The sequence below is a fragment of the Oncorhynchus mykiss genome, chromosome 22 (genome assembly GCF_057628025.1).
Source record: "Oncorhynchus mykiss isolate SJ-2025 chromosome 22, ASM5762802v1, whole genome shotgun sequence".
NCBI lineage: Eukaryota > Metazoa > Chordata > Actinopteri > Salmoniformes > Salmonidae > Oncorhynchus > Oncorhynchus mykiss.
In genome coordinates this window covers 46641139-46664112 of record NC_143043.1, presented here as the reverse complement: position 1 = coordinate 46664112, position 22974 = coordinate 46641139, and the positions used below count along the sequence as shown (strand labels likewise).

Sequence of the window (22974 nt, the reverse complement as noted above, 5' to 3'; positions counted from 1 at the left end):
GACAGTGCATGTCAGAGCAAAAACCAAGCCTTGAGTTCGAAGGAATTGTCCGTAGACTAGTCAGTATCAAGGCAAAGATGAACGGAGCAAAGTACAGAGAGATCCTTGATGAAAATGTGCTCCAGAATGCTCAGGACCTCAGACTGGGGCGAAGGTTCACTTTCCAACAGGAAAACAAGCCTAAGCACACAGCCAAAACAACGAGTGGTTTTGGGACAAGTCTCTTACTGTCCTTGAGAGGCCCAGCCAGAGCCAGGTCTTCAACCCGATCGAAAATCTCTGGAGACCTGAAAATAGCAGTGCAGCAACGCTCCCCATCCAACCTGACAGAGCTTGAGAGGATCTGTAAAGAAGAATGTGAGAAACTCCCCAAATACAGGTGTGCCAAGCTTGTAGAGTCATACCCAAGAAGACTCGAGGCTGTAATCACTGCCAAAGGTGCTTCTACAAAGTACTGAATAAAGGGTCTGAATACTTATGTAAATGTGATTTAAAATTATTATTTTTTATATAAAATTAGCAAACATTCCTATGAACCTGTTTTTCCATTGTCATTATGGGGTATTGTGTGTACATAGATGAGGATTTTAGAATAAGGCTGTAATGTAACAAAATGTGGAAAAAGTCAAGTACTTTCCGTATACAGTGCCTTGCGAAAGTATTCGGCCCCCTTGAGCTTTGCGACCTTTTGCCACATTTCAGGCTTCAAACATAAAGATATAAAACTGTATTTTTTTGTGAAGAATCAACAACAAGTGGGACACAATCATGAAGTGGAACGACATTTATTGGATATTTCAAACTTTTTTAACAAATCAAAAACTGAAAAATTGGGCGTGCAAAATTATTCAGCCCCTTTACTTTCAGTGCAGCAAACTCTCTCCAGAAGTTCAGTGAGGATCTCTGAATGATCCAATGTTGACCTAAATGACTAATGATGATAAATACAATCCACCTGTGTGTAATCAAGTCTCCGTATAAATGCACCTGCACTGTGATAGTCTCAGAGGTCCGTTAAAAGCGCAGAGAGCATCATGAAGAACAAGGAACACACCAGGCAGGTTCGAGATACTGTTGTGAAGAAGTTTAAAGCCGGATTTGGATATAAAAAGATTTCCCAAGCTTTAAACATCCCAAGGAGCACTGTGCAAGCGATAATATTGAAATGGAAGGAGTATCAGACCACTGCAAATCTACCAAGACCTGGCCGTCCCTCTAAACTTTCAGCTCATACAAGGAGAAGACTGATCAGAGATGCAGCCAAGAGGCCCATGATCACTCTGTATGAACTGCAGAGATCTACAGCTGAGGTGGGAGACTCTGTCCATAGGACAACAATCAGTCGTATATTGCACAAATCTGGCCTATGGAAGAGTGGCAAGAAGAAAGCCATTTCTTAAAGATATCCATAAAAAGTGTTGTTTAAAGTTTGCCACAAACCACCTGGGAGACACACCAAACATGTGGAAGAAGGTGCTCTGGTCAGATGAAACCAAAATTGAACTTTTTGGCAACAATGCAAAACGTTATGTTTGGCGTAAAAGCAACACAGCTGAACACACCATCCCCACTGTCAAACATGGTGGTGGCAGCATCATGGTTTGGGCCTGCTTTTCTTCAGCAGGGACAGGGAAGATGGTTAAAATTGTTGGGAAGATGGATGGAGCCAAATACAGGACCATTCTGGAAGAAAACCTGATGGAGTCTGCAAAAGACCTGAGACTGGTACGGAGATTTGTCTTCCAACAAGACAATGATCCAAAAAATAAAGCAAAATCTACAATGGAATGGTTCAAAAATAAACATATCCAGGTGTTAGAATGGCCAAGTCAAAGTCCAGACCTGAATCCAATCGAGAATCTGTGGAAAGAACTGAAAACTGCTGTTCACAAATGCTCTCCATCCAACCTCACTGAGCTCGAGCTGTTTTGCAAGGAGGAATGGGAAAAAATGTCAGTCTCTCGATGTGCAAAACTGATAGAGACATACCCCAAGCGACTTACAGCTGTAATCGCAGCAAAAGGTGGCGCTACAAAGTATTAACTTAAGGGGGCTGAATAATTTTGCACGACCAATTTTTCAGTTTTTGATTTGTTAAAAAAGTTTGAAATATCCAATAAATGTCGTTCCACTTCATGATTGTGTCCCATTTGTTGTTTATTCTTCACAAAAAAATACAGTTTTATATCTTTATGTTTGAAGCCTGAAATGTGGCAAAAGGTTGCAAAGTTCAAGGGGGCCGAATACTTTCTCAAGGCACTGTATATACAGTATATATACAAAAGTATTTGGACACCCCTTCTTCAAATTAGTGGATTCAGATATTTCATCCACACCCGTTTCTGACAGGTGTATAAAATCGAGCACACAGCCATGCAATCTCCATAGACAAACATTGGCAGTAGAATGGCCTTACTGAAGTGTTCAGTGACTTTCAAAGTGGCACCGTCATAGGATGCCTTCTTTCCAACAAGTCAGTACGTCAAATATATGCCCTGCTAAAGCTGCCCCGGTCAACTGTACATGCTGTTATTGTATAGTGGAAATGTCTAGGAGCAACAACAGCTCAGCCGCAAAGTGGTAGGCCACACAAGCGCCGCGAAGTGGTAGGCCACACAAGCTCACAAAACGGGACCGCCGAGTGCTGAAGCGCATAAAAATGGTCTGTCCTCGGAAGCAACGTCAGCACAATAACTGTTTGTTGGGGAGCTTCATGAAATGGGTTTCCATGGCCGAGCAGCCGCACACAAGCCTAAGATCCCCATGTGCAATGCCAAGCATCGGCTGGAGTGGTGTAAAGCTTGCCGCCATTGGACTCTGGAGCAGTGGAAATGTGTTCTCTGGATTGATGAATCACGTTTCATCATCTGGCAGTCCAACGAACAAATCTGGGTTAGGCAAATGCCAGGAGAACGCTACCTGCCCCAATGCAAAATTGTAACTGTAAAGTTTGGTGGAGGAATAATGGTCTGGGGCTGTTTTTCATGGTTCGGGCTAAGTCCCTTAGTTCCAGTGAAGGTAAATCTTAACACTACAGCATACAATGACATTCTAGATTCTATGCTTCCAACTTTGTAGCAACAGTTTGGAGAAAGCCCTTTCCTGTTTCAGCATGACAATGCCCCTGTGCACAAAGCGAGGTCCATGCAGAAATGATTTGCTGAGATCGGAATGAAAGAACTTGACTGGCCTGCACAGAGCCCTGACATCTCCTCTCTTTCTGCTCTTACTTTATGAGTCCTTTGTGGTGTGTTATCACCCCTGTGACCTCACAGATGAAGTTGGGTAAAATGATCATGAAAAAAATATGCTCCCTACTACCCAGAGAAACCTCATTAATATGCATCACGTAGAAGCCAAAAGAAAATAAGATCCTCTCATTTAAAAATCTGATTACATATTCTACTTTATGTTGCACCCAAGAGGTGCGTTTTAAAATTAAAATACTATTTACTCCAACGCACAATTGTGAAATGAGCCCAATCACCAGAAACCAAAGGACTGCGCACTAATTAAGGGGACACTTGAAAGACAAAGACTTGGTTGTTGAAGATTGATTAAGACAGACCAACATGCAGAAGGAGCGGACCAATGAGAATCCTCCGTTCAAAGGCCTGACAACATGCTCCACTGTAGATAGTGGGGATTTTCAAACCATACGTCTAGGAGAACTACAAATGGTTAGACATTTCTATAAATATAACTTTAACTTTGGGAATGGCAACGGGCTCCACCTTCACACACAAAGTCTACATGTATTCTCCAGTGCCTGCTGCCTACTACACTGTACCGGCCCCACATGACATAGTCTCATTGGAGTACAGTGCTGGCCACACTAGGGATGTGGGATCACATATGATGAATAAATGGCCATAAAGCCTGACAAACACCACTTTGTAGGGATGACCCTGAGAAACAGAACTGGCCAAAAAAAGATTAGTCAATCAGATCATACCCCTGTGTTTAACTTTCATTTCCTGGTCCTATGTATGTCGTTAAGTCCCAAGGGTTGGTTGAGATTAGGGTGGTGGCCTGAGGCCATGCCAGGGGAAAGCCCAGACCAGGATGGGTGGGGGCCAATGCTTCTGGACTGTAGGCACATCACTGGACGGGTGGCCTGTCTGTACGTCAGGACTTAATGATAAGTGGCCCGTCCGGACAGGGATTAGCAGAAAAAACAACAAGCAATACACCACGCCGCCTCAATGACGCTAGTCTAGCCCCTCAATGACTTTACTCTAGCCCCTTAACGACGCTAGTCTAGCCCCTCAATGACGCTAGTCTAGCCCCTCAATGACTTTACTCTAGCCCCTTAACGACGCTAGTCTAGCCCCTCAATGACGCTAGTCTAGCCCCTCAATGACGCTAGTCTAGCCCCTCAATGACGCTAGTCTAGCCCCTCAATGACGCTAGTCTAGCCCCTCAATGACGCTAGTCTAGCCCCTCAACGACGCTAGTCTAGCCCCTCAACGACGCTTGTCTAGCCCCTCAACAACGTAAGTCTAGCCCCTCAACAACGTAAGTCTAGCCCCTCAACGGGTCTTACACCCCCATGATGTGCTGCTTGTCTATCACCTGCTGTTTCCTCCTCAGCGGCGTGCCTGCGTGCGTCTACACGTCTTGATTGCTTTGTTTGTTTTGCAATCAGAAATACTCCAGGAGGACAATCCTCTTGAGGTAAAAGCTGATCCTGATCAACCTTAAATGGAGCTAAAGCCCCTGGCAACATGGAATTAACCTCTGCTCTTCCACTGGCTGGATGTTATCATCACTACTGTGGCACGAAGCCATCTTCACCTGTAAACAGCTGTCCTGTCCTCTGGTGGGGCAGGCTGGGCAGGATCTGATCTGATCCCCTCTGGCCTGGCCACCCGGGCCACTGCCTGCAATAAAACAGTCCTGTAATCTGAGGGTGAACGCCTATCCAGGCCACACGCAGATTAACAATCTGCAACCAATGATGAGCCCAGAAAAAGTGAGGGCAGAGAGAGAGAGAAATTAGGAGAATGAAATTAAACAACTGTGAGCAGCATCAATGGAGATTATCCTCTCTCTTTCTATCTGTCTCTATTTCCCACTCTCTCTTTCCCTTTGCCTTTCTCTCTCTCTATCCCTTTCCATCTCCCTCTTTCCACCTCTCTCTTTCTAACTCTCTCTCTCTCTCTTTCCAACTCTCTCTCCCTTTCCATCTCTCTCGCTCTTTCCTTTTCCATCCCTCTCTGTCTCTCCAACTCTCTCTCTCCCTTTCCTTCTCCCTCTTTCCACCTCTCTCTTTAACTCGCTCTCTCTCTCTCTTTCCAACTCTCTCTCTCTCTCTCTTTCCAACTCTCTCTCTCCCTTTCCTTCTCTCTCCCTCTCCCTTTCCCCATCTCTCTCGCTCCTAATTTGCCCTAGAATAAAGCCAACGTTTATGGAGCCTGGATGTTGTGAGCGCTAATCCATCTGTGTTTTGCTCAGTTTAGAGGAGATTACATGATGGCTGCTGGTGTAAATGATATAAGAGTAGGTGAAAGACAGACGCTGCCCCATGAAAACAATGAGCAGGAAGGAGAATGGATGATGGTGACAATGGCAAATCATGGCGCCAGCGAAGAACTACGGTACTGGTGGTCTTTGCGGTTGTTAATCTGATTTACGGACATGTTTTGGTGAAGAAACTCGCTGCCGAAAGGAGGACGGAGTCAGAGGAGAAAAATGTTAATCCACAGAGAGAGACTCTTTCCTCTGCAACACAGATGAGCCAGCTATAGAGAAACGGTGTGCAAAAAAAAAAAAACACTACTCTGAATGACGTAAAGGATATTTCTGCTTTCTTAAAATACAAAAATCACAAATCCACCCACAGTATTTTGATAACAGTCATGTTTTGGTCACAATTTATTTGGATAGTTCCATATAGATGCTCTACAGACTATCTGTTGATAAGCAACTGCTTGCTAAGGTTATGGTTAGGTTATACGGTTAGGTTTAGGCCTAAGGTTAGGGTAAGGGTTAAGTTCAGGGTTTGGGTTAGTAGATACAGTGGCTTGCAAAAGTATTCACCCCCTTTGGCATTTTACCTATTTTGTTGCCTTACAACCTGGAATTAGGTTGAATTGATTTTTTTGAGGGTTTGTATCATTTGATTTACACAACATGCCACTAATTATGTGACTTCTGAAGGTAATTGGTGGCACCAGATCTTATTTAGGGGCTTCATAGCAAAGAGGGTGAATACATATGCAGGCACCACCTTTCCGTTGTTAATTATTTTTAATTTTTTAAAACAAGTTATTTTTTAAATTTCACTTCACCAATTTGGACTACTTTGTGTATGTCCATTACATGAAATCCAAATAAAAATATATTTAAATTACAGGTCGTAATGTAACAAAATAGGAAAAATGGCAAGGGGGAAGAATACTTTTGCAAGGTACTGTAGTTAGTTGAAATGTTGACATTTATTGAACATCTACATGGAACCAAATAAAGTGTTACTTCATTAAACGTGTGCTTTTACATTCTATGGCTAATGCTGCCAAGGCAACCACACAATAAGAGCATACCTGTTTATAGATTATCCTTAATGAAGGCCTTAAAGCTTGAGCTCAACACACAACCAACAATATCTAGCTAGCTTTCCCCTTTGACACCGTTACACAAAAATGCGTGTAAGTAATTTTCCATGCCCTCAGTTTGTTGTCAAGACAACCCTCTAACGATCCAAAGAAAATAACTTGGTTGGTAAGTACGTGCATTGCTGTTAGGGAAGTATTTATTTTGATTATTATTTGTGATGCTACTTTGTTGTAAGTCATGCCATGCGATGTCAGGAGCAGCAAACACAGAAAAGCAAGCAAGGTAATAACAGGCCAGTTGGGCTGTTTCTGTAAATCGTGACAGGCGTTATGATATGCTAACACGCTAGCCTTCACAGTTGGCGCCAAACACTTTCCATCCATAGGGTTTTTCTGGAGTCTTTACAAAACAATCAACTACGGTTAGCATCGGTAATTCATCATTACCGACTGTGTATTTGTACTTGTGGAGCACAGAGAGATGGGGAGTAATCAACTTACCACCAATGAGGCCAGATGATATGAAGAGGTCTAATATGGCCCTCTCCCCTATCCCTCCGCCTCTTCCTACTCCTCCATCTCTCCCCCAGGCCCTCGCTCTTCCCTGGGGTGAGTAGAAGCCTCAGCATGCCCAGTGCCTTCACTCTGATCCAGCATGGCAGCCTCTGGCTCTAGGCTCAAGAGCAGTGCATTGGGAGCCAGAGGGGTAATGAGAGAGCTGAGAGGTGCCTCCCCTTCCTTCCTCCTGTTCTACTGGACACAGCAGCTCTTCAGGCTTGTTGGGGTTAGATAAAGGGTGAAGACACTGTACTGCCACCACTTCATGATGTGATGAAGACAAACACAATATGAAATGGCCCTCGATGATGATCTTGCACTTTATTATTCCAATAATTACACTTTTTTTTTGTGTGTGTGTGTGTGGAATTTTACCCCTTTTTCTCGCCAATTTTGTGGTATTGAATTGTTTTTGGTAGCTACTATCTTGTCTCATCGCTACAACTCCCGTACGGGCTCGGGAGAGACGAAGGTCGAAAGTCCTGCGTCCTTCGATACAACTCTCCTTCTGTGGCCTCCAACTGCTCTTAAACGCTAGTAAAACCAAATGCATGCTTTTCAATCGTTCGCTGCCTGCACCCGCACGCCCGACTAGCATCACCACCCTGGATGGTTATAAGTACCTAGGTGTCTGGCTAGACTGTAAACTCTCCTTTCAGACTCATATCAAACATCTCCAATATAAAATCAAATCTAGAGTCGGCTTTCTATTCCGCAACAAAGCCTCCTTCACTCACGCCACCAAACTTACCCTAGTAAAACTGACTATCCTACCGATCCTCGACTTCGGCGATGTCATCTACAAAATAGCTTCCAATACTCTACTCAGCAAACTGGATGCAGTTTATTACAGTGCCATCCGTTTTGTTACTAAAGCACCTTATACCACCCACCACTGCGACCTGTATGCTCTAGTCGGCTGGCCCTCGCTACATATTCGTCGCCAGACCCACTGGCTTTTCTGCTCTTTTGCACACCAATATCTCTACCTGTACATGACCATCTGATCATTTATCACTCCAGTGTTAATCTGCAAAATTGTAATTATTCGCCTACCTCCTCATGCCTTTTGCACACAATGTATATAGACTCTTTTTTTTCTACTGTCTACTTTTTTTACGACTTGTTAATTGTTTATTCCATGTGTAACTCTGTGTTGTCTGTTCACACTGCTATGCTTCATCTTGGCCAGGTCGCCGTTGTAAATGAGAACTTGTTCTCAACTAGCCTACCTGGTTAAATAAAGGTGTTCTCAACTAGCCTACCTGGTTAAATAAAGGTGTTCTCAACTAGCCTACCTGGTTAAATAAAGGTGTTCTCAACTAGCCTACCTGGTTAAATAAAGGTGTTCTTAACTAGTCTACCTGGTTAAATAAAGGTGTTCTCAACTAGCCTACCTGGTTAAATAAAGGTGTTCTCAACTAGCCTACCTGGTTAAATAAAGGTGTTCTCAACTAGCCTACCTGGTTAAATAAAGGTGTTCTCAACTAGCCTACCTGGTTAAATAAAGGTGTTCTCAACTAGCCTACCTGGTTAAATAAAGGTGTTCTCAACTAGCCTACCTGGTTAAATAAAGGTGTTCTCAACTAGCCTACCTGGTTAAATAAAGGTGTTCTCAACTAGCCTACCTGGTTAAATAAAGGTGTTCTCAACTGGCCTACCTGGTTAAATAAAGGTGTTCTCAACTAGCCTACCTGGTTAAATAAAGGTGTTCTCAACTAGCCTACCTGGTTAAATAAAGGTGTTCTCAACTAGCCTACCTGGTTAAATAAAGGTGTTCTCAACTGGCCTACCTGGTTAAATAAAGGTGTTCTCAACTAGCCTACCTGGTTAAATAAAGGTGTTCTCAACTAGCCTACCTGGTTAAATAAAGGTGTTCTCAACTAGCCTACCTGGTTAAATAAAGGTGTTCTCAACTAGCCTACCTGGTTAAATAAAGGTGTTCTCAACTAGCCTACCTGGTTAAATAAAGGTGTTCTCAACTAGCCTACCTGGTTAAATAAAGGTGTTCTCAACTAGCCTACCTGGTTAAATAAAGGTGTTCTCAACTAGCCTACCTGGTTAAATAAAGGTGTTCTCAACTAGCCTACCTGGTTAAATAAAGGTGTTCTCAACTAGCCTACCTGGTTAAATAAAGGTGAAATAAAATAAAATAAAAAACACAACCCAACCAAGCTGCTTCTTAACACAGCGCGCATCCAACCCGGAGGCCAGCCGCACCACCGTGCACCTGGCAACCATCGCTGGTGTGCAATGAGACAAGGATTTCCCTACCGGCCAAGCCCTCCCTAACCCGGACAATTGTGTGTCGCCCCACGGACCTCCTGGTCGTGGCCGGTTACGACAGAGCCTGGTCGCGAACCCAGAGTCTCTGGTGGCACAGCTGGCACTGCAATACAGCGCCCTTAACCACTGCGCCACCCGGGAGGCCCCAATAATGACACTTTTTAACAATGAAAAGCTTAGTAATTTTTCATAGCCAATGGCTTATTATTTCATATTATTACTATTCCTAGTGTGTTACCATAGAGCCTCTGGCCTGCCTGGAGACATGGGTTGACCCTGTGAGCCTCTGGCCTGCCTGGAGACATGGGTTGACCCTGTGAGCCTCTGGCCTGCCTGGAGACATGGGTTGACCCTGTGAGCCTCTGGCCTGCCTGGAGACATGGGTTGACCCTGTGAATCTCTGGCCTGCCTGGAGACATGGGTTGACCCTGTGAGTCTCTGGCCTGCCTGGACACATGGGTTGACCCTGTGAGTCTCTGGCCTGCCTGGAGACATGGGTTGACCCTGTGAGTCTCTGGCCTGCCTGGACACATGGGTTGACCCTGTGAGGCTTGTGGGGCTCTGAGGTCATTAACACAAGACTGCTGGCCTGTGACGGAGCTTGTGTCCAGGGAGGAGTCTGGGGAATAGAGAAAGCATATACTTCTAGGAATATTGTTAAATGCACACACTTAAATTTCACAGAAATCTAAGTAGATATGAAAATCTCCTCATAGAACTGTATCCATCTTGTGAATCTTGAATGGTTTGCATCATAAGACAACAGAATCACTAATGAAAACAAACGAAGGAGGATCTTCCAATGCTACTGAAATCTTCGGTTGTCTTCTGCTTTGCTTGGAGAGGGAGACAGGGATGAGGAAGCAAACAAGCATGGAAAGATGCTGATGTCATTGACGAAGGAATGGGGAACACATTGAAAATGCTGGCACCACGGCAAGTGTTCGTGGCTAGGGTGGATTTATGGAGCCGTTACTTGGCATCCTTCAGAGTGTATTGTTACCTCTCTAGTGTGGAGGTTCAGCCACTTCAGTATGAGACCTCAGGGCCAAACCATGATTAGGCCAATAAGTATTACTCAAGAGTTCCTGGTTGGTTCAAAGTCATTCTCATTGGCTTTATGAATACCTGTATTTTTCCAGTGGGTGAGGAACACCACGACACAGTACAGTGAGGTCATTTAATTTCAGCATACAATACAGCTCAATATTTGAATTCTTTGTTTTACTCAGTCATTACTGCTCATCTTTATCAAGGGTGTCAATCATTTTGGACCCCACTGTGTATCAAATCATACCGCCCACAGCCTTGGTCTTTCTCAGTGACTATACCGGAACCAAATGAACCAGCAACTATTGTAGAAAATACAATGACTTTGGAAAGTATTCAGACCCCTTAACTTTTGCCACATTTTGTTACGTTACAATCTTATTTTTAAATGGATTCAATGAACAAAAATCCTCAGTAATCTACACACAATATTCCATAATGATAAAGTGAAAACAAAGTAAAAAATTAAAAACAGAAATACCTCATTTACATACATATTCAGACCCTTTGCTATGCGACTCAAAATTGAGCTCAGGTGCATCCTGTTTCCATTGATCATCCTTCAGATGTTTCTACAAATTGATTTGAGTCCACCTGAGGTAAATTCAATTGATTGGACATGACTTGGAAAGGCACACACCTGTCTATATAAAGGTCCCACAGTTGACAGTGCATGTCCTTGAGTGGCCCAGCCAGAGCCCGAACTTGAACCCTTGCAGCGAAACTCCCCGTCCAACCTGACAGAGCTTGAGAGGATCTGTAAAGAAGAATGTGAGAAACTCCCCAAATACAGGTGTGACAAGCTTGTAGAGTCATACCCAAGAAACCACGCTGCCAGGCATTACCTTGATAAAACTGAAAAAGTGGGATAAAGTAGGCAGATATATTAACTAACAGAAATGGACATGGGATCATCTCTGCCGAACAGCTTGGCGGTGGAGCTGACAAGGAGACACTTGTGGTTAGGTATGACCAATGAAGCTGCCTCAGAGCACCCTGTGAACATATTATTTGATAAGCCATTTAAACATTTGGATGAAGAGGTTTTGACTAGGGATAATAAAGACAGACAGACAGACAGACAGGTACTTAGAAAAAAATGCTGCTTATTTTTAAATCAACAGCAATTTCTGTGAAGCCATTATATCTGCATGTGATTAAATGTGAAAGGACGAAGGGGGAAGTCAAAAAATCATTTGATCTAATTTCCCACTGGGTAATGAAAAACAGCAGTGATTTTGAGCCATGGTGAAGCAGGGCTGGGCTCTATGCTCTGCTCTGGGGAGGCAGGAGAATGGAGGCCATGTGTGCTGTTCAGTCACAGTATTATTGTGTTGTTTGCTAATGTGACTATAAATAAGTACAATGACAATGAAGAATTGTAGGTGATGGTGTTTCTTCTTTGTTTGTGAGGTAAAATCTATAGCTCCTATGGAAACAGGAAATGATCAGCATTGGTTCCCCAAAACTAACTGAGTTTTAAACAATATTATAAACTGGGTGGTTCGAGCCAATTGGCTGAATGCTGATTGGCTGACAGCCGTGATATATCAGACCATATACCACAGGTATGACAAAACATGTATTGTTACTGCTTTAATTACATTGGTAATCAGTTTATAATAGCAATAAGGCAACTTGAAGGTTTGTGATATATGGCCAATATTCCGTGGCTAAGGGCTGTATCCAAGCACTCCACATTGCGTTGTGCGGAGAACAGCCCTTAGCCGTGGTATATTGGCCATATACCACACCCCCTCGTGCCTTATTGCATAAATAGACACAGCTGTTAAAACCTATTAGATGTAAAATGTCCCCTGTTTTGGGGACCTTTGTGTTTCTGGTACCAGTACCAGTTCCGACCAACATTTTCACTTATAAATCGATCTGGGGACACCATAGATGAAAAGGGCTTGTCTCTTTAGCCTGTGTGAAGCAAGATGTGAAATCTGGCACCACTTGAAGCTGGGATGTCCCTCCTAGCTTTTCATTCGCTGTTCTGACTGTCCATCAAGTCCTGCTGAACCCAACGTCACAGCCACTGACAATGCCTGGAATCTTGACATCGTAGCACAGCAGGAGACAGTGGTTTTGCACTGTAGCACATTCAGAGATCAATTTATAGTCAGTAATCTAAAATAATTAATATATTTTAAATAAGATGGACAAGATTAATATGAGATGAAAGGCGAGTTCCTACCGAGTTCAGGAAGCCAAGCTAGAGCTCTGTGAGACGTTCAAAGAGATGGGCAGACATTTAAGGAGGGTGACATCTCATTGTTGTTTTATCATTTGTTTAACTATATTTTGAAAGCATACAAGTCATTTCAAGCCTTAGTCACACAGTTTTGTTGAATAGAAAATGCATCATCAAATGTTTCCTATTTTAATATTTGTATCATCTTGTACTGTGTACTTGAGCTTGTGCTCTTGAGCTTGTCCCCTAAAGTAACTACACTTCATTATTTCATAACACTTTTACCAGGAAGATGAGACTGTAAACTTTGTTGGAGTATGCAGCACTACCAGTTACTGTTTATGGCCCTCTCATGATATACAGTTGAAGTTGAAGTCGGAAGTTTACATACACTTAGGTTGTAATCATTAAAACTCATTTTTCAACCACTCCACAAATTTCTTGTTAACAAACTATAGTTTTAGCAAGTCGGTTAGGACATCTACTTTGTGCATGACACAAGTAATTTTTCCAACAATTGTATACAGACAGATTATTTTACTTATAATTCAATGTATCACAATTCCAGTGGGTCAGACGTTAACATACACTAAGTTGAATGTGCCTTTAAACAGCTTGGAACATTTCAGAAAATGATGTCATGTCTTTCGAAGCTTCTGATAGGCTAATTGACATCATTTGAGTCAATTGTAGGTGTCGATGTATTTCAAGGCCTACCTTCAAACTCGGTGCCTCTTTGCTTGACATCATGGGAAAATCAAAAGAAATCAGACAAGACCTCAGAAAAAAATTCGTAAAAGTCTGGTTCATCCTTGGGAGCAATTTCCAAACGCCTGAAGGTACCACATTCATCTGTACAAACAATAGTACGCAAGTATTAACACCATGGGACCACGCAGCCGTCATACCGCTCAGGAAGGAGACGCGCTCTGTCTTCTAGAGATGAATGTACTTTCATGAGAAAAGTGCAAATCAATCCCAGAACAACAGCAAAGGATCTTGTGATGAAGCTGGAGGAAACAGGTACAAAAGTATCTATATCCACAGTAAAACGAGTCCTATATCGATATAACCTGAAAGGCTCCTCAGCAAGGAAGAAGCCACTGCTCCAAAACCGCCATAAAAAAGCCAGACTACAGTTTGCAACTGCACATGGGGACAAAGATCATACTTTTTGGATAAATGTCATATGGTCTGATGAAACAAAAATAGAACTGTTTGGCCATAATGATCATCGTTATGTTTGGAGGAAAAAGTGGGAGGCTTGCAAGCCGAAGAACACCATCCTAACCATGAAGCACGGGGGTGGCAGCATCATGTTGTGGGGGTGCTTTGCTGCAGGAGGGACTGGTGCACTTCACAAAATAGATGGCATCATGAGGCAAGAAAATTATGTGGATATATTGAAGCAACATCTCAAGACAGTCTCAGTCAGGAAGTTAAATCTTGGTCACAAATGGGTCTTCCAAATGGACAATGACCCCAAGCATAGTTCCAAAGTTGTGGCAAAATGGCTTAAGGACAACAAAGTCAAGGTATTGGAGTGGCCATCACAAAGCCCTGACCTCAATCCTATTGAACATTTGTGGGCAGAACTGAAAAAGTGTGTGCAAGTAAGGAGGCCTACAAACCTGACTCAGTTACACCAGCTCTGTCAGGAGGAATGGGACCAAATTCACCCAACTTATTGTGGGAAGCTTGTGGAAGGCTACCTGAAATGTTTGAAGTTTAAATTGTTTAAGGCAAAGCTACCAAATACTAATTGAGTGTATGTAAACTTCTGACCCACTGGGAATGTGATGAAATAAATAAAAAGCTGAAATAAATAATTCTCTCTACTATAATTCTGACATTTCACATTCTTAAAAGAAAGTGGTGATCCTAACTGACCAAAGACAGGGACTTTTTTACTAGGATTAAATGTCAGGAATTATGAAAAAACTGAGTTTAAATGTAATTGGCTAAATTGTATGTAAACATCTGACTTCAACTGTATCATTCATTTTGGGGATTACGTACAGGTGGTCAAGGACAACTCCTGCTCCTTCCTCCTCAGGGTGAATCTGACCTGACAGAGTAAGTGATTGGCCACTAGAGTATAGAAGAGAAAACCATCCAAAGGTTTAGCAGCAAGGTTACTGTCCTGAGGCCAAACCTTCAAAATAATCTCATCAGTATATTCCTAAAGAACCAGGATAGAGCATTTAGCCCAGCTAATAGTGGCTTGATGAGGGAAGGCCAGACAGCCGCTATAGCCGTTCCAGAGGCAGCCAGAGAACACTGGGAGAAGCCTCAGCCTCTGTGGCATGGACGGAGCAGTTCGTTAAAACACATTAAGATCTACTTTAAGGTCATTACGAGGCTGGCGAGCTGACCCTTTAGTCAGAAGCTATAGGTCCACTCTGCAGCATCCCTATGAGGAACACGGGTCCACTCCATCTGGCATGGTGATAGGAGGCTGTGGTCAGAGTGAGGGCCCAGGGGGAAATTCCCCACGAGTGTTCAGACTTAGACAGAGATTAAGATGGAAGGAAGAGGAGCGAGGAGGACAGAGGAGGGTGGATGACATTTTGCCTTCAGCATCATGGCAAAACAGTAGAGCTCAGAGACCCAAAAGTCAGATAAAATCATAGTGAGTTTTTTTGTGGTGATTATTCTGGGAAAATGCTGACATTATGTAATATGCATATGGCTTGCAGAATGTGACATCGGGAACAATCAGCTTTCACCAGAGACACAAAGCCCAGACATCTGCTGTGGAGAGGAGATTGGACGGTAATACCCTCACCAATATAACCTGTCCGCTCAATGTTTTCATCCAGGTTGAGCTTCAGACATGAAAATCCTAATGTAACATCCCCATGTCAGGATTTGATTTGTCATCACAACAAAAAAAAGGAATATAAAGGCCCCATAATACATTGCAAAGAGGGAGAAAAAAAAGGTACACCGTACAGCACGGATCCCACAGAGACATCAAACTGACCTCCGTGCTCACAATACATGGGCCGTTTTTTCTCATAACTGTTTCCCTGAACGTAAACCATTGTCATTTACTGGGTTGGAACACAGAATAAAAGTAGCGCCTTCCATTGTGACACGGAAGCACTATCCATCCCAGGAGAAAAGACTCAAACGTAATGGTAGTCATGCATAAAGATAGCAGAATTGAGATATGTCATAGTTTTTTTATTAGAGCATGTGACATGGTTCCACGTGCCAATAAATCAACACAATCTACTTTTTCATTTTTTCCAATTGCAGGCATCTTGAAGCTAAAATTGGTATCATGTATACAGTGCTAATGACCACAAAAAAAAATGTTGTATCGGAGAGCAAAGTGCAATACTTAGCAAAATTAGGAATTTGTGTTAAGTGCATGGAGGCCGCCATCTTTCCATGATGTAATGCTCTGTTGACGTGTCATCGAGGTTACATAATTGTCATTTTCCTTCGAAATCTCAAGTATGGGGTATAAATAACATTTGTGTAACGGGATAAATGTTTAGGCACAATATTGCACAGGACTGATACAGTACCAGTCAAAAGTTTGAACACACTAACTCATTCCAGAGTTTTTCTTTATTTTTACTATTTTCTACATTATAGAATAATAGAGAAAACATCAAAACTATGAAATAACACATATGGAGTCATGTAGTAACCAAAAAAGTATTATACAGGTAACCAGGTCATCTGATGCAGCACTTCATCACTCTCATTCTTGGTCAAATAGCCCTTACACAGGCTGGAGGTGTTTTGGATCCTTGTCCTGTAGAAAAACAAATGATAGTCCCACTCAGTGCAAACCAGATGGGATGGCGTATCGTTGCAGAATGCTGTGGTAGCAATGCTGGTTAAGTGTGCCTTGAATTCTAAATAAATTACTAACAGTGTCACCAGCAAAGCACCCCCACACCATCACACCACCTCCTCCATGCTTCACGGTGGGAACTAGACATGCAAAGATATTCCGTTCACCAACTCTGCATCTTCCAAAGACACGGCGGTTGGAACCAAAAATCTCACATTTGGACTCATCAGACCAAAGGACAAATTTCCACCAGTCTAATGTCCAGTGCTCATGTTTCTTGGCACAAGCAAGTCTCTTCTTCTTATTGGTGTCCTTTAGTAGTGGTTTCTTTGCAGCAATTTGACCATGAAGGCCTAATTCACACAGTATCCTCTGAACAGTTAATATTGAGATGTGCCTGTTACTTGAACTTTGTGAAGCATTTATTTGGGCTGCAATTACTGAGGCTGGTAACTCTAATGAACTTATCCTCTGCAGCAGAGGTGACTCTGGGTCTTCCTTTCCTGTGGCGGTCCTCATGAGAGCCAGTTTCATCATAGTGCTTGATGGTTCTTGCGACTGCACTTGAAGAAACGTTAAAAGTTCTTGAAATTTTCCAGATTGACTGACCTTCATGTCTTAAAGTAATGATGGACTGTCATCTCTCTTTGCTTATTTGAGCTGTTCTTGCCATAAATGGACTTGGTATTTTAACAAATAGGGCTATCTTCTGTATATCACCCCTACCTTGTCACAACACAACTGATTGGTTTTAATGCATTAAGAAGGAAAGAAATTCCATAAAATTACTTTTAGCAAGGCACTCAACAGCTGGTTGAGAGACTGCCAAGAGTGTACACAGCTGCATCAAGCCAAAGGGTGGCTACTTTGAAGAATCTAAAATATATTTGGATTTGTTTAACACTTTTTTTCATTACTACATGATTCCATGTGTTATTTCATAGTTTTGATGTCTTAACTATTTTTCTACAATGTAGAAAATAGTAAAACTATAGAAAAACACTGGAACGAGAAGGTGTGTCCAAACTTTTGCCTGGTATTGCATGTGTACAGTGCCTTGCGAAAGTTTTCGGCCCCCTTGAACATTGCGACCTTTTGCCACATTTCAGGCTACAAACATAAAGATATAAAACTGTATTTTTTGTGAAGAATCAACAACAAGTGGGACACAATCATGAAGTGGAACGACATTTATTGGATATTTCAAACTTTTTTAACAAATCAAAAACTGAAAAATTGGGCGTGCAAAATTATTCAGCCCCCTTAAGTTAATACTTTGTAGCGCAACCTTTTGCTGCGATTACAGCTGTAAGTCGCTTGGGGTATGTCTCTATCAGTTTTGCACATCGAGAGACTGACATTTTTTCCCATTCCTCCTTGCAAAACAGCTCGAGCTCAGTGAGGTTGGATGGAGAGCATTTGTGAACAGCAGTTTTCAGTTCTTTCCACAGATTCTCGATTGGATTCAGGTCTGGACTTTGACTTGGCCATTCTAACACCTGGATATGTTTATTTTTGAACCATTCCATTGTAGATTTTGCTTTATGTTTTGGATCATTGTCTTGTTGGAAGACAAATATCCGTCCCAGTCTCAGGTCTTTTGCAGACTCCATCAGGTTTTCTTCCAGAATGGTCCTGTATTTGGCTCCATCCATCTTCCCATCAATTTTAACCATCTTCCCTGTCCCTGCTGAAGAAAAGCAGGCCCAAACCATGATGCTGCCACCACCATGTTTGACAGTGGGGATGGTGTGTTCAGCTGTGTTGCTTTTACGCCAAACATAACGTTTTGCATTGTTGCCAAAAAGTTCAATTTTGGTTTCATCTGACCAGAGCACCTTCTTCGAACATGTTTGGTGTGTCTCCCAGGTGGCTTGTGGCAAACTTTAAACAACACTTTTTATGGATATCTTTAAGAAATGGCTTTCTTCTTGCCACTCTTCCATAAAGGCCAGATTTGTTCAATATACGACTGATTCTTGTCCTATGGACAGAGTCTCCCACCTCAGATGTAGATATCTGCAGTTCATCCAGAGTGATCATGGGCCTCTTGGCTGCATCTCTGATCAGTCTTCTCCTTGTATGAGCTGAAAGTTTAGAGGGACGGCCAGGTCTTGGTAGATTTGCAGTGGTCTGATACTCCTTCCATTTCAATATTATCGCTTGCACAGTGCTCCTTGGGATGTTTAAAGCTTGGGAAATCTTTTTGTATCCAAATCCGGCTTTAAACTTCTTCACAACAGTATCTCGGACCTGCCTGGTGTGTTCCTTGTTCTTCATGATGCTCTCTGCGCTTTTAACGGACCTCTGAGACTATCACAGTGCAGGTGCATTTATACGGAGACTTGATTACACACAGGTGGATTGTATTTATCATCATTAGTCATTTAGGTCAACATTGGATCATTCAGAGATCCTCACTGAACTTCTGGAGAGAGTTTGCTGCACTGAAAGTAAAGGGGCTGAATAATTTTGCACGCCCAATTTTTCAGTTTTTGATTTGTTAAAAAAGTTTGAAATATCCAATAAATGTCGTTCCACTTCATGATTGTGTCCCACTTGTTGTTGATTCTTCACAAAAAAATACAGTTTTATATCTTTATGTTTGAAGCCTGAAATGTGGCAAAAGGTCGCAAAGTTCAAGGGGGCAGAATACTTTCGCAAGGCACTGTATATTGAATATCTAAAGTTTCTGGTGAATGGAGATTGTCTGTGTGAGACCCAAGCTCATTTGACTGGTTGTAGATAATTAGCTAACAGGAACATGAAAGTGACATTCTAACAGGACATATCATTAGCGTTGATCAGATATCAGTCATTGGAGGGTTTGTCACAGGCAGTTACAGTTGAAGTCGGAAGTACACTTAGGTTGAAGTCATTACAACTCGTTTTTCAACCCCTCCACAAATTTGTTGTTAACAAACTATAGTTTTGTAAAGTCAGTTAGGACATCTACATTGTGCATGATACAAGTAATTTATCCAACAATTGTTTACATAAAGATGATTTAACTTATAATTCACTGTTTCACAATTCCAGTGGGTCAGAAGTTTACATACACTAAGTTGACTGTGCCATTAAACAGCTTAGAAAATTCCAGAAAATTATGTAATGGCTTTCGAAGCTTCTGATAGGCTAATTGACATAATTTGAGTCAATTGGAGGTGTAACTGTGGATGTATTTCAAGGCCTACCTTTAAACTCAGTGCCTCTTTGCTTGACATCATGGGAAAATCAAAAGAAAATTGTATGCCTCCACAACTCTGGTGCATCCTTAGGAGCAATTTCCAAACGCCTGAAGGTACCACATTCATCTGTACAAACAATAGTACACAAGTATAAACAACATGGGACCACGCAGCCGTCATACAGAAGGAGACGCATTCTGTCTTCAAGAGATGAATGTACTTTGGTGAGAAAAGTGCAAATCAATCCCAGAACAACAGCAAAGGACCTTGTGAAGATGCTGGAGGAAACGGGTACAAAAGTATCTCTATCCACAGTAAAAACGAGTCCTATATCGACATAACCTGAAAGGCTGCTCAGCAAGGAAGAAGCCACTGCTCCAAAACCGCCATAAAAAAGCCAGACTACGACTTGCAACTGCACATGGGGACAAAGATCATACTTTTTGGAGAAATGTCATCTGGTCTGATGAAACAAAAATAGAACTGTTTGGCCATAATGACCATCGTTATGTTTGGAGGAAAAAGTGGGAGGATTGCAAGCCGAAGAACACCGTCCCAACCGTGAAGCACGGGGGTGGCAGCGTCATGTTGTGGGGGTGATTTGCTGCAGGAGGGACTGGTGCACTTCACAAAATAGATGGCATCATGAGGCAAGAAAATTATGTGGATTTATTGAAGCAAAATCTCAAGACATCAGGTTAAATCTTGGTCGCAAATGGGTCTTCCAAATGGACAATGATCCCAGGCATACTTCCAAAGTTGTGACAAAATGGCTTATGGACAACAAAGTCAAGGTATTGGAGTGGCCATCACAAATTCCTGACCTCAATCCCATAGAAAATTTGTGGGCAGAACTGAAAAAGCGTGCGCGAGCAAGGAGGCCTACGAACCTGACTCGGTTACACCAGCTCTGTCAGGAGGAATGGGCCAAAATTCACCCAACTTACTGTGGGAATCTTGTGGAAGGCTACCCAAAACGCTTGACCAAAGTTAAACAATTTAAAGGCAATGCTACCAAATTCTAATTGAGTGTATGTAAACTTCTTACACACCCATTATTCAGACATTTCACATTCTTAAAATAAAGTGGTGATCCTAACTGACCTAATACAGGGAATTTTTACTCTGATTAAATGTCAGGAATTGTGAAAAACTGAGTTTAAATGTATTTGGCTAAGGTGTATGCAAATTCCCGACTTCAACTTTATTTTACAATGTGAAGTATTATTATGTAAAAAAAAATGTTTAAACATGTATTTACATTTTTTGTTATTGAGAATGTGTGACGCACATTTCAGACCTGCCATGTGCTAAAAGTAAATGATGTCACCACTGAACAGATGCCAATGCGTTTTAGCTAATGTTTGGTATTAAGGACAAATCACCAATACAGGGTTTGATCTTTAATTCGTTCCTAATCATCACAGTTAGTTCCCCCGAACTTCAAAGACACTATATGGACATAATTGTGGTCGTTCCTGGCACACGAGCAACTGAAAACCGAGGCACCACCGTACCTGCAGTTTTGCTGTACACTGTCATCATACTTTGGGCTGAGCTCTTATTCCATACATACTGTACTCAAATGTGAGGAGGGGGAGATAGTAGACCAACCCGACCGACAGCTGTTTTCATCATGTCACCGATGAGCTTAAACACGGGTGGTTTAATGAGGAAAGCTAGGCTTCCCCCTCCTCCAGCCCCTACCCTTCTCCCCCTCTCCTCTCCCTCCACCTACCCTCGCAGTCAGGGTGACCGCCGGCCGGTGACTGGAGAGTAATCAAAGAGGACATTGTGGGACGAGTGTTGGGTCGTCTGATAAGATGACAGGCTTAGGAGCCAAATGGTGACAGTGGAATAAACCCTCGAGGGGCGGGGCAGAGCGGGACGGGGCTGGGCAGAGCTGGGCTGGCTGGGTGGGCGGGTGAGGTTTAGGGTAGGGTAGGGCAGAGCAGAGCAGAGCAGAACGAGGCTGGCTAGCCTGTGCTGGCTGAGAGAGTGGCTGGCTGGCTGGATGCTTGAGTGACTTGTGAAATTTATGGTGGGCAGAGCGAGGCTGGCTATTATGGGCAGGCTGGGTTGGTGTCTGGCTGGTTAAGTAATTGGGTTGGTGGCTAGCTGGCTGGCTGGCTGGCTGGCTGGCTGAGTGGGTGGCTGGCTGGCTGGGTTGATGGCTGGCTGGCTGGGTTGATTGGTTGATGGCTGGGTTGATGGCTGGCTGGCTAGTTTGATGGCTTGCTGGCTAGGTTGATGGCTGGCTGGCTAGATATGGCTGGCTGGGTTGCTGGCTGGGTGGGTGGCTGAGTGGGTGGGTGGCTGGGTTGATGGCTGAATTGACAGCTGCCTGGCTGGGTTGATGGCTGGGTGGCTGGCTGGTTGAGGTGGTTGGGTGAGTGGCTGGCTGGTTGAGATGAGGTTTAGGGAGATGTACCTCATTGTCTTTGTCTCTAACTCGGTGTCATGATCAAGATTAGAAGTTCAGATTGGAGTACACAAGTACACGGTAATAGAATTACGGTGAACACAAAATATTGTTCTATGTTTTCGTTAGAATAGAATAAAACTTGGTCGATCCAGGATGGACATGTTTCTTTGGCATCACCTTCCATTAAAAGGATCACAGACATTGTCACATCAGACACATTTAAACCAGTCAGTGCATCATGTTGCATACATTAAAAACTTAGAGGACATTAATACATTCACTCACAACTGACCATTGTCCCAACTGCACTAGATAGATTAGTACATATACCGATACAATTTACTTTGCATTTAGTAGTCCAACAGCACAAGGAACAAAGGAATATTTGAACACATTCTTCTTGGCCATGGGCATTATGAAGTGCCGGCCAGAGAGAAGCCTCTCCAACTGATTGTGTAGAGGGTGGGTAAACAAGAGGATCAGTCTCCAGTCAATCCATAAAGAAAGTCAAAGTGAGAGAATCATCTGAATACAATTCACAGTAAGGGGATATGCACCATCAACGTTCTAATACAAATAGTGTAATTAACCAACCAGACAAAGTCTGAATTATTTTCACTTTTCAACATAGCTTCAAGTGACTAAATAACCTACAGAATACATTGAATGCTCTATTAAGTGTTAATTTCTAAAGCAAAATGACCCTGTTGATCCCATGGTAAATAAATCCCATCAGTCAGTCTACTGTCTGTCTACACAACCCCTGTTTAACACAAACCCCTCTCACTAAGCCAGTAGACCCAGACTGCCTTTCAGATTCCTCTGCTCCATCGCTTTAATGTTTCCAATTAGTCCCCACAGTCCCACGGCTAAACAGCCTCACCAAGGCTCACTGAGGC

At 42.7% G+C, this 22974-nt stretch overlaps 1 protein-coding gene across 3 annotated transcripts in view; it reads right to left on the bottom strand.

Moving 5' to 3' along the window:
- The window catches only part of LOC149972872 (tRNA-queuosine alpha-mannosyltransferase-like), a 51787-nt gene that overhangs the window by 16447 nt on the left and 12366 nt on the right, over nucleotides 1–22974 (bottom strand). Inside the window, exon 4 of one of the 3 annotated variants that reach the window (XM_090216233.1) lies at nucleotides 13971–16420. The exons of 1 other annotated variant lie outside the window; for it this stretch is intronic. In XM_090216233.1, coding sequence (XP_090072359.1) covers nucleotides 16388–16420 — 33 coding nt within the window. In that variant the 3' untranslated portion in view covers nucleotides 13971–16387. Of the gene's footprint in view, nucleotides 1–13970; nucleotides 16421–22974 lie in introns of those variants that run through there. One more of the 3 variants, XM_090216235.1, reaches the window with a different exon arrangement.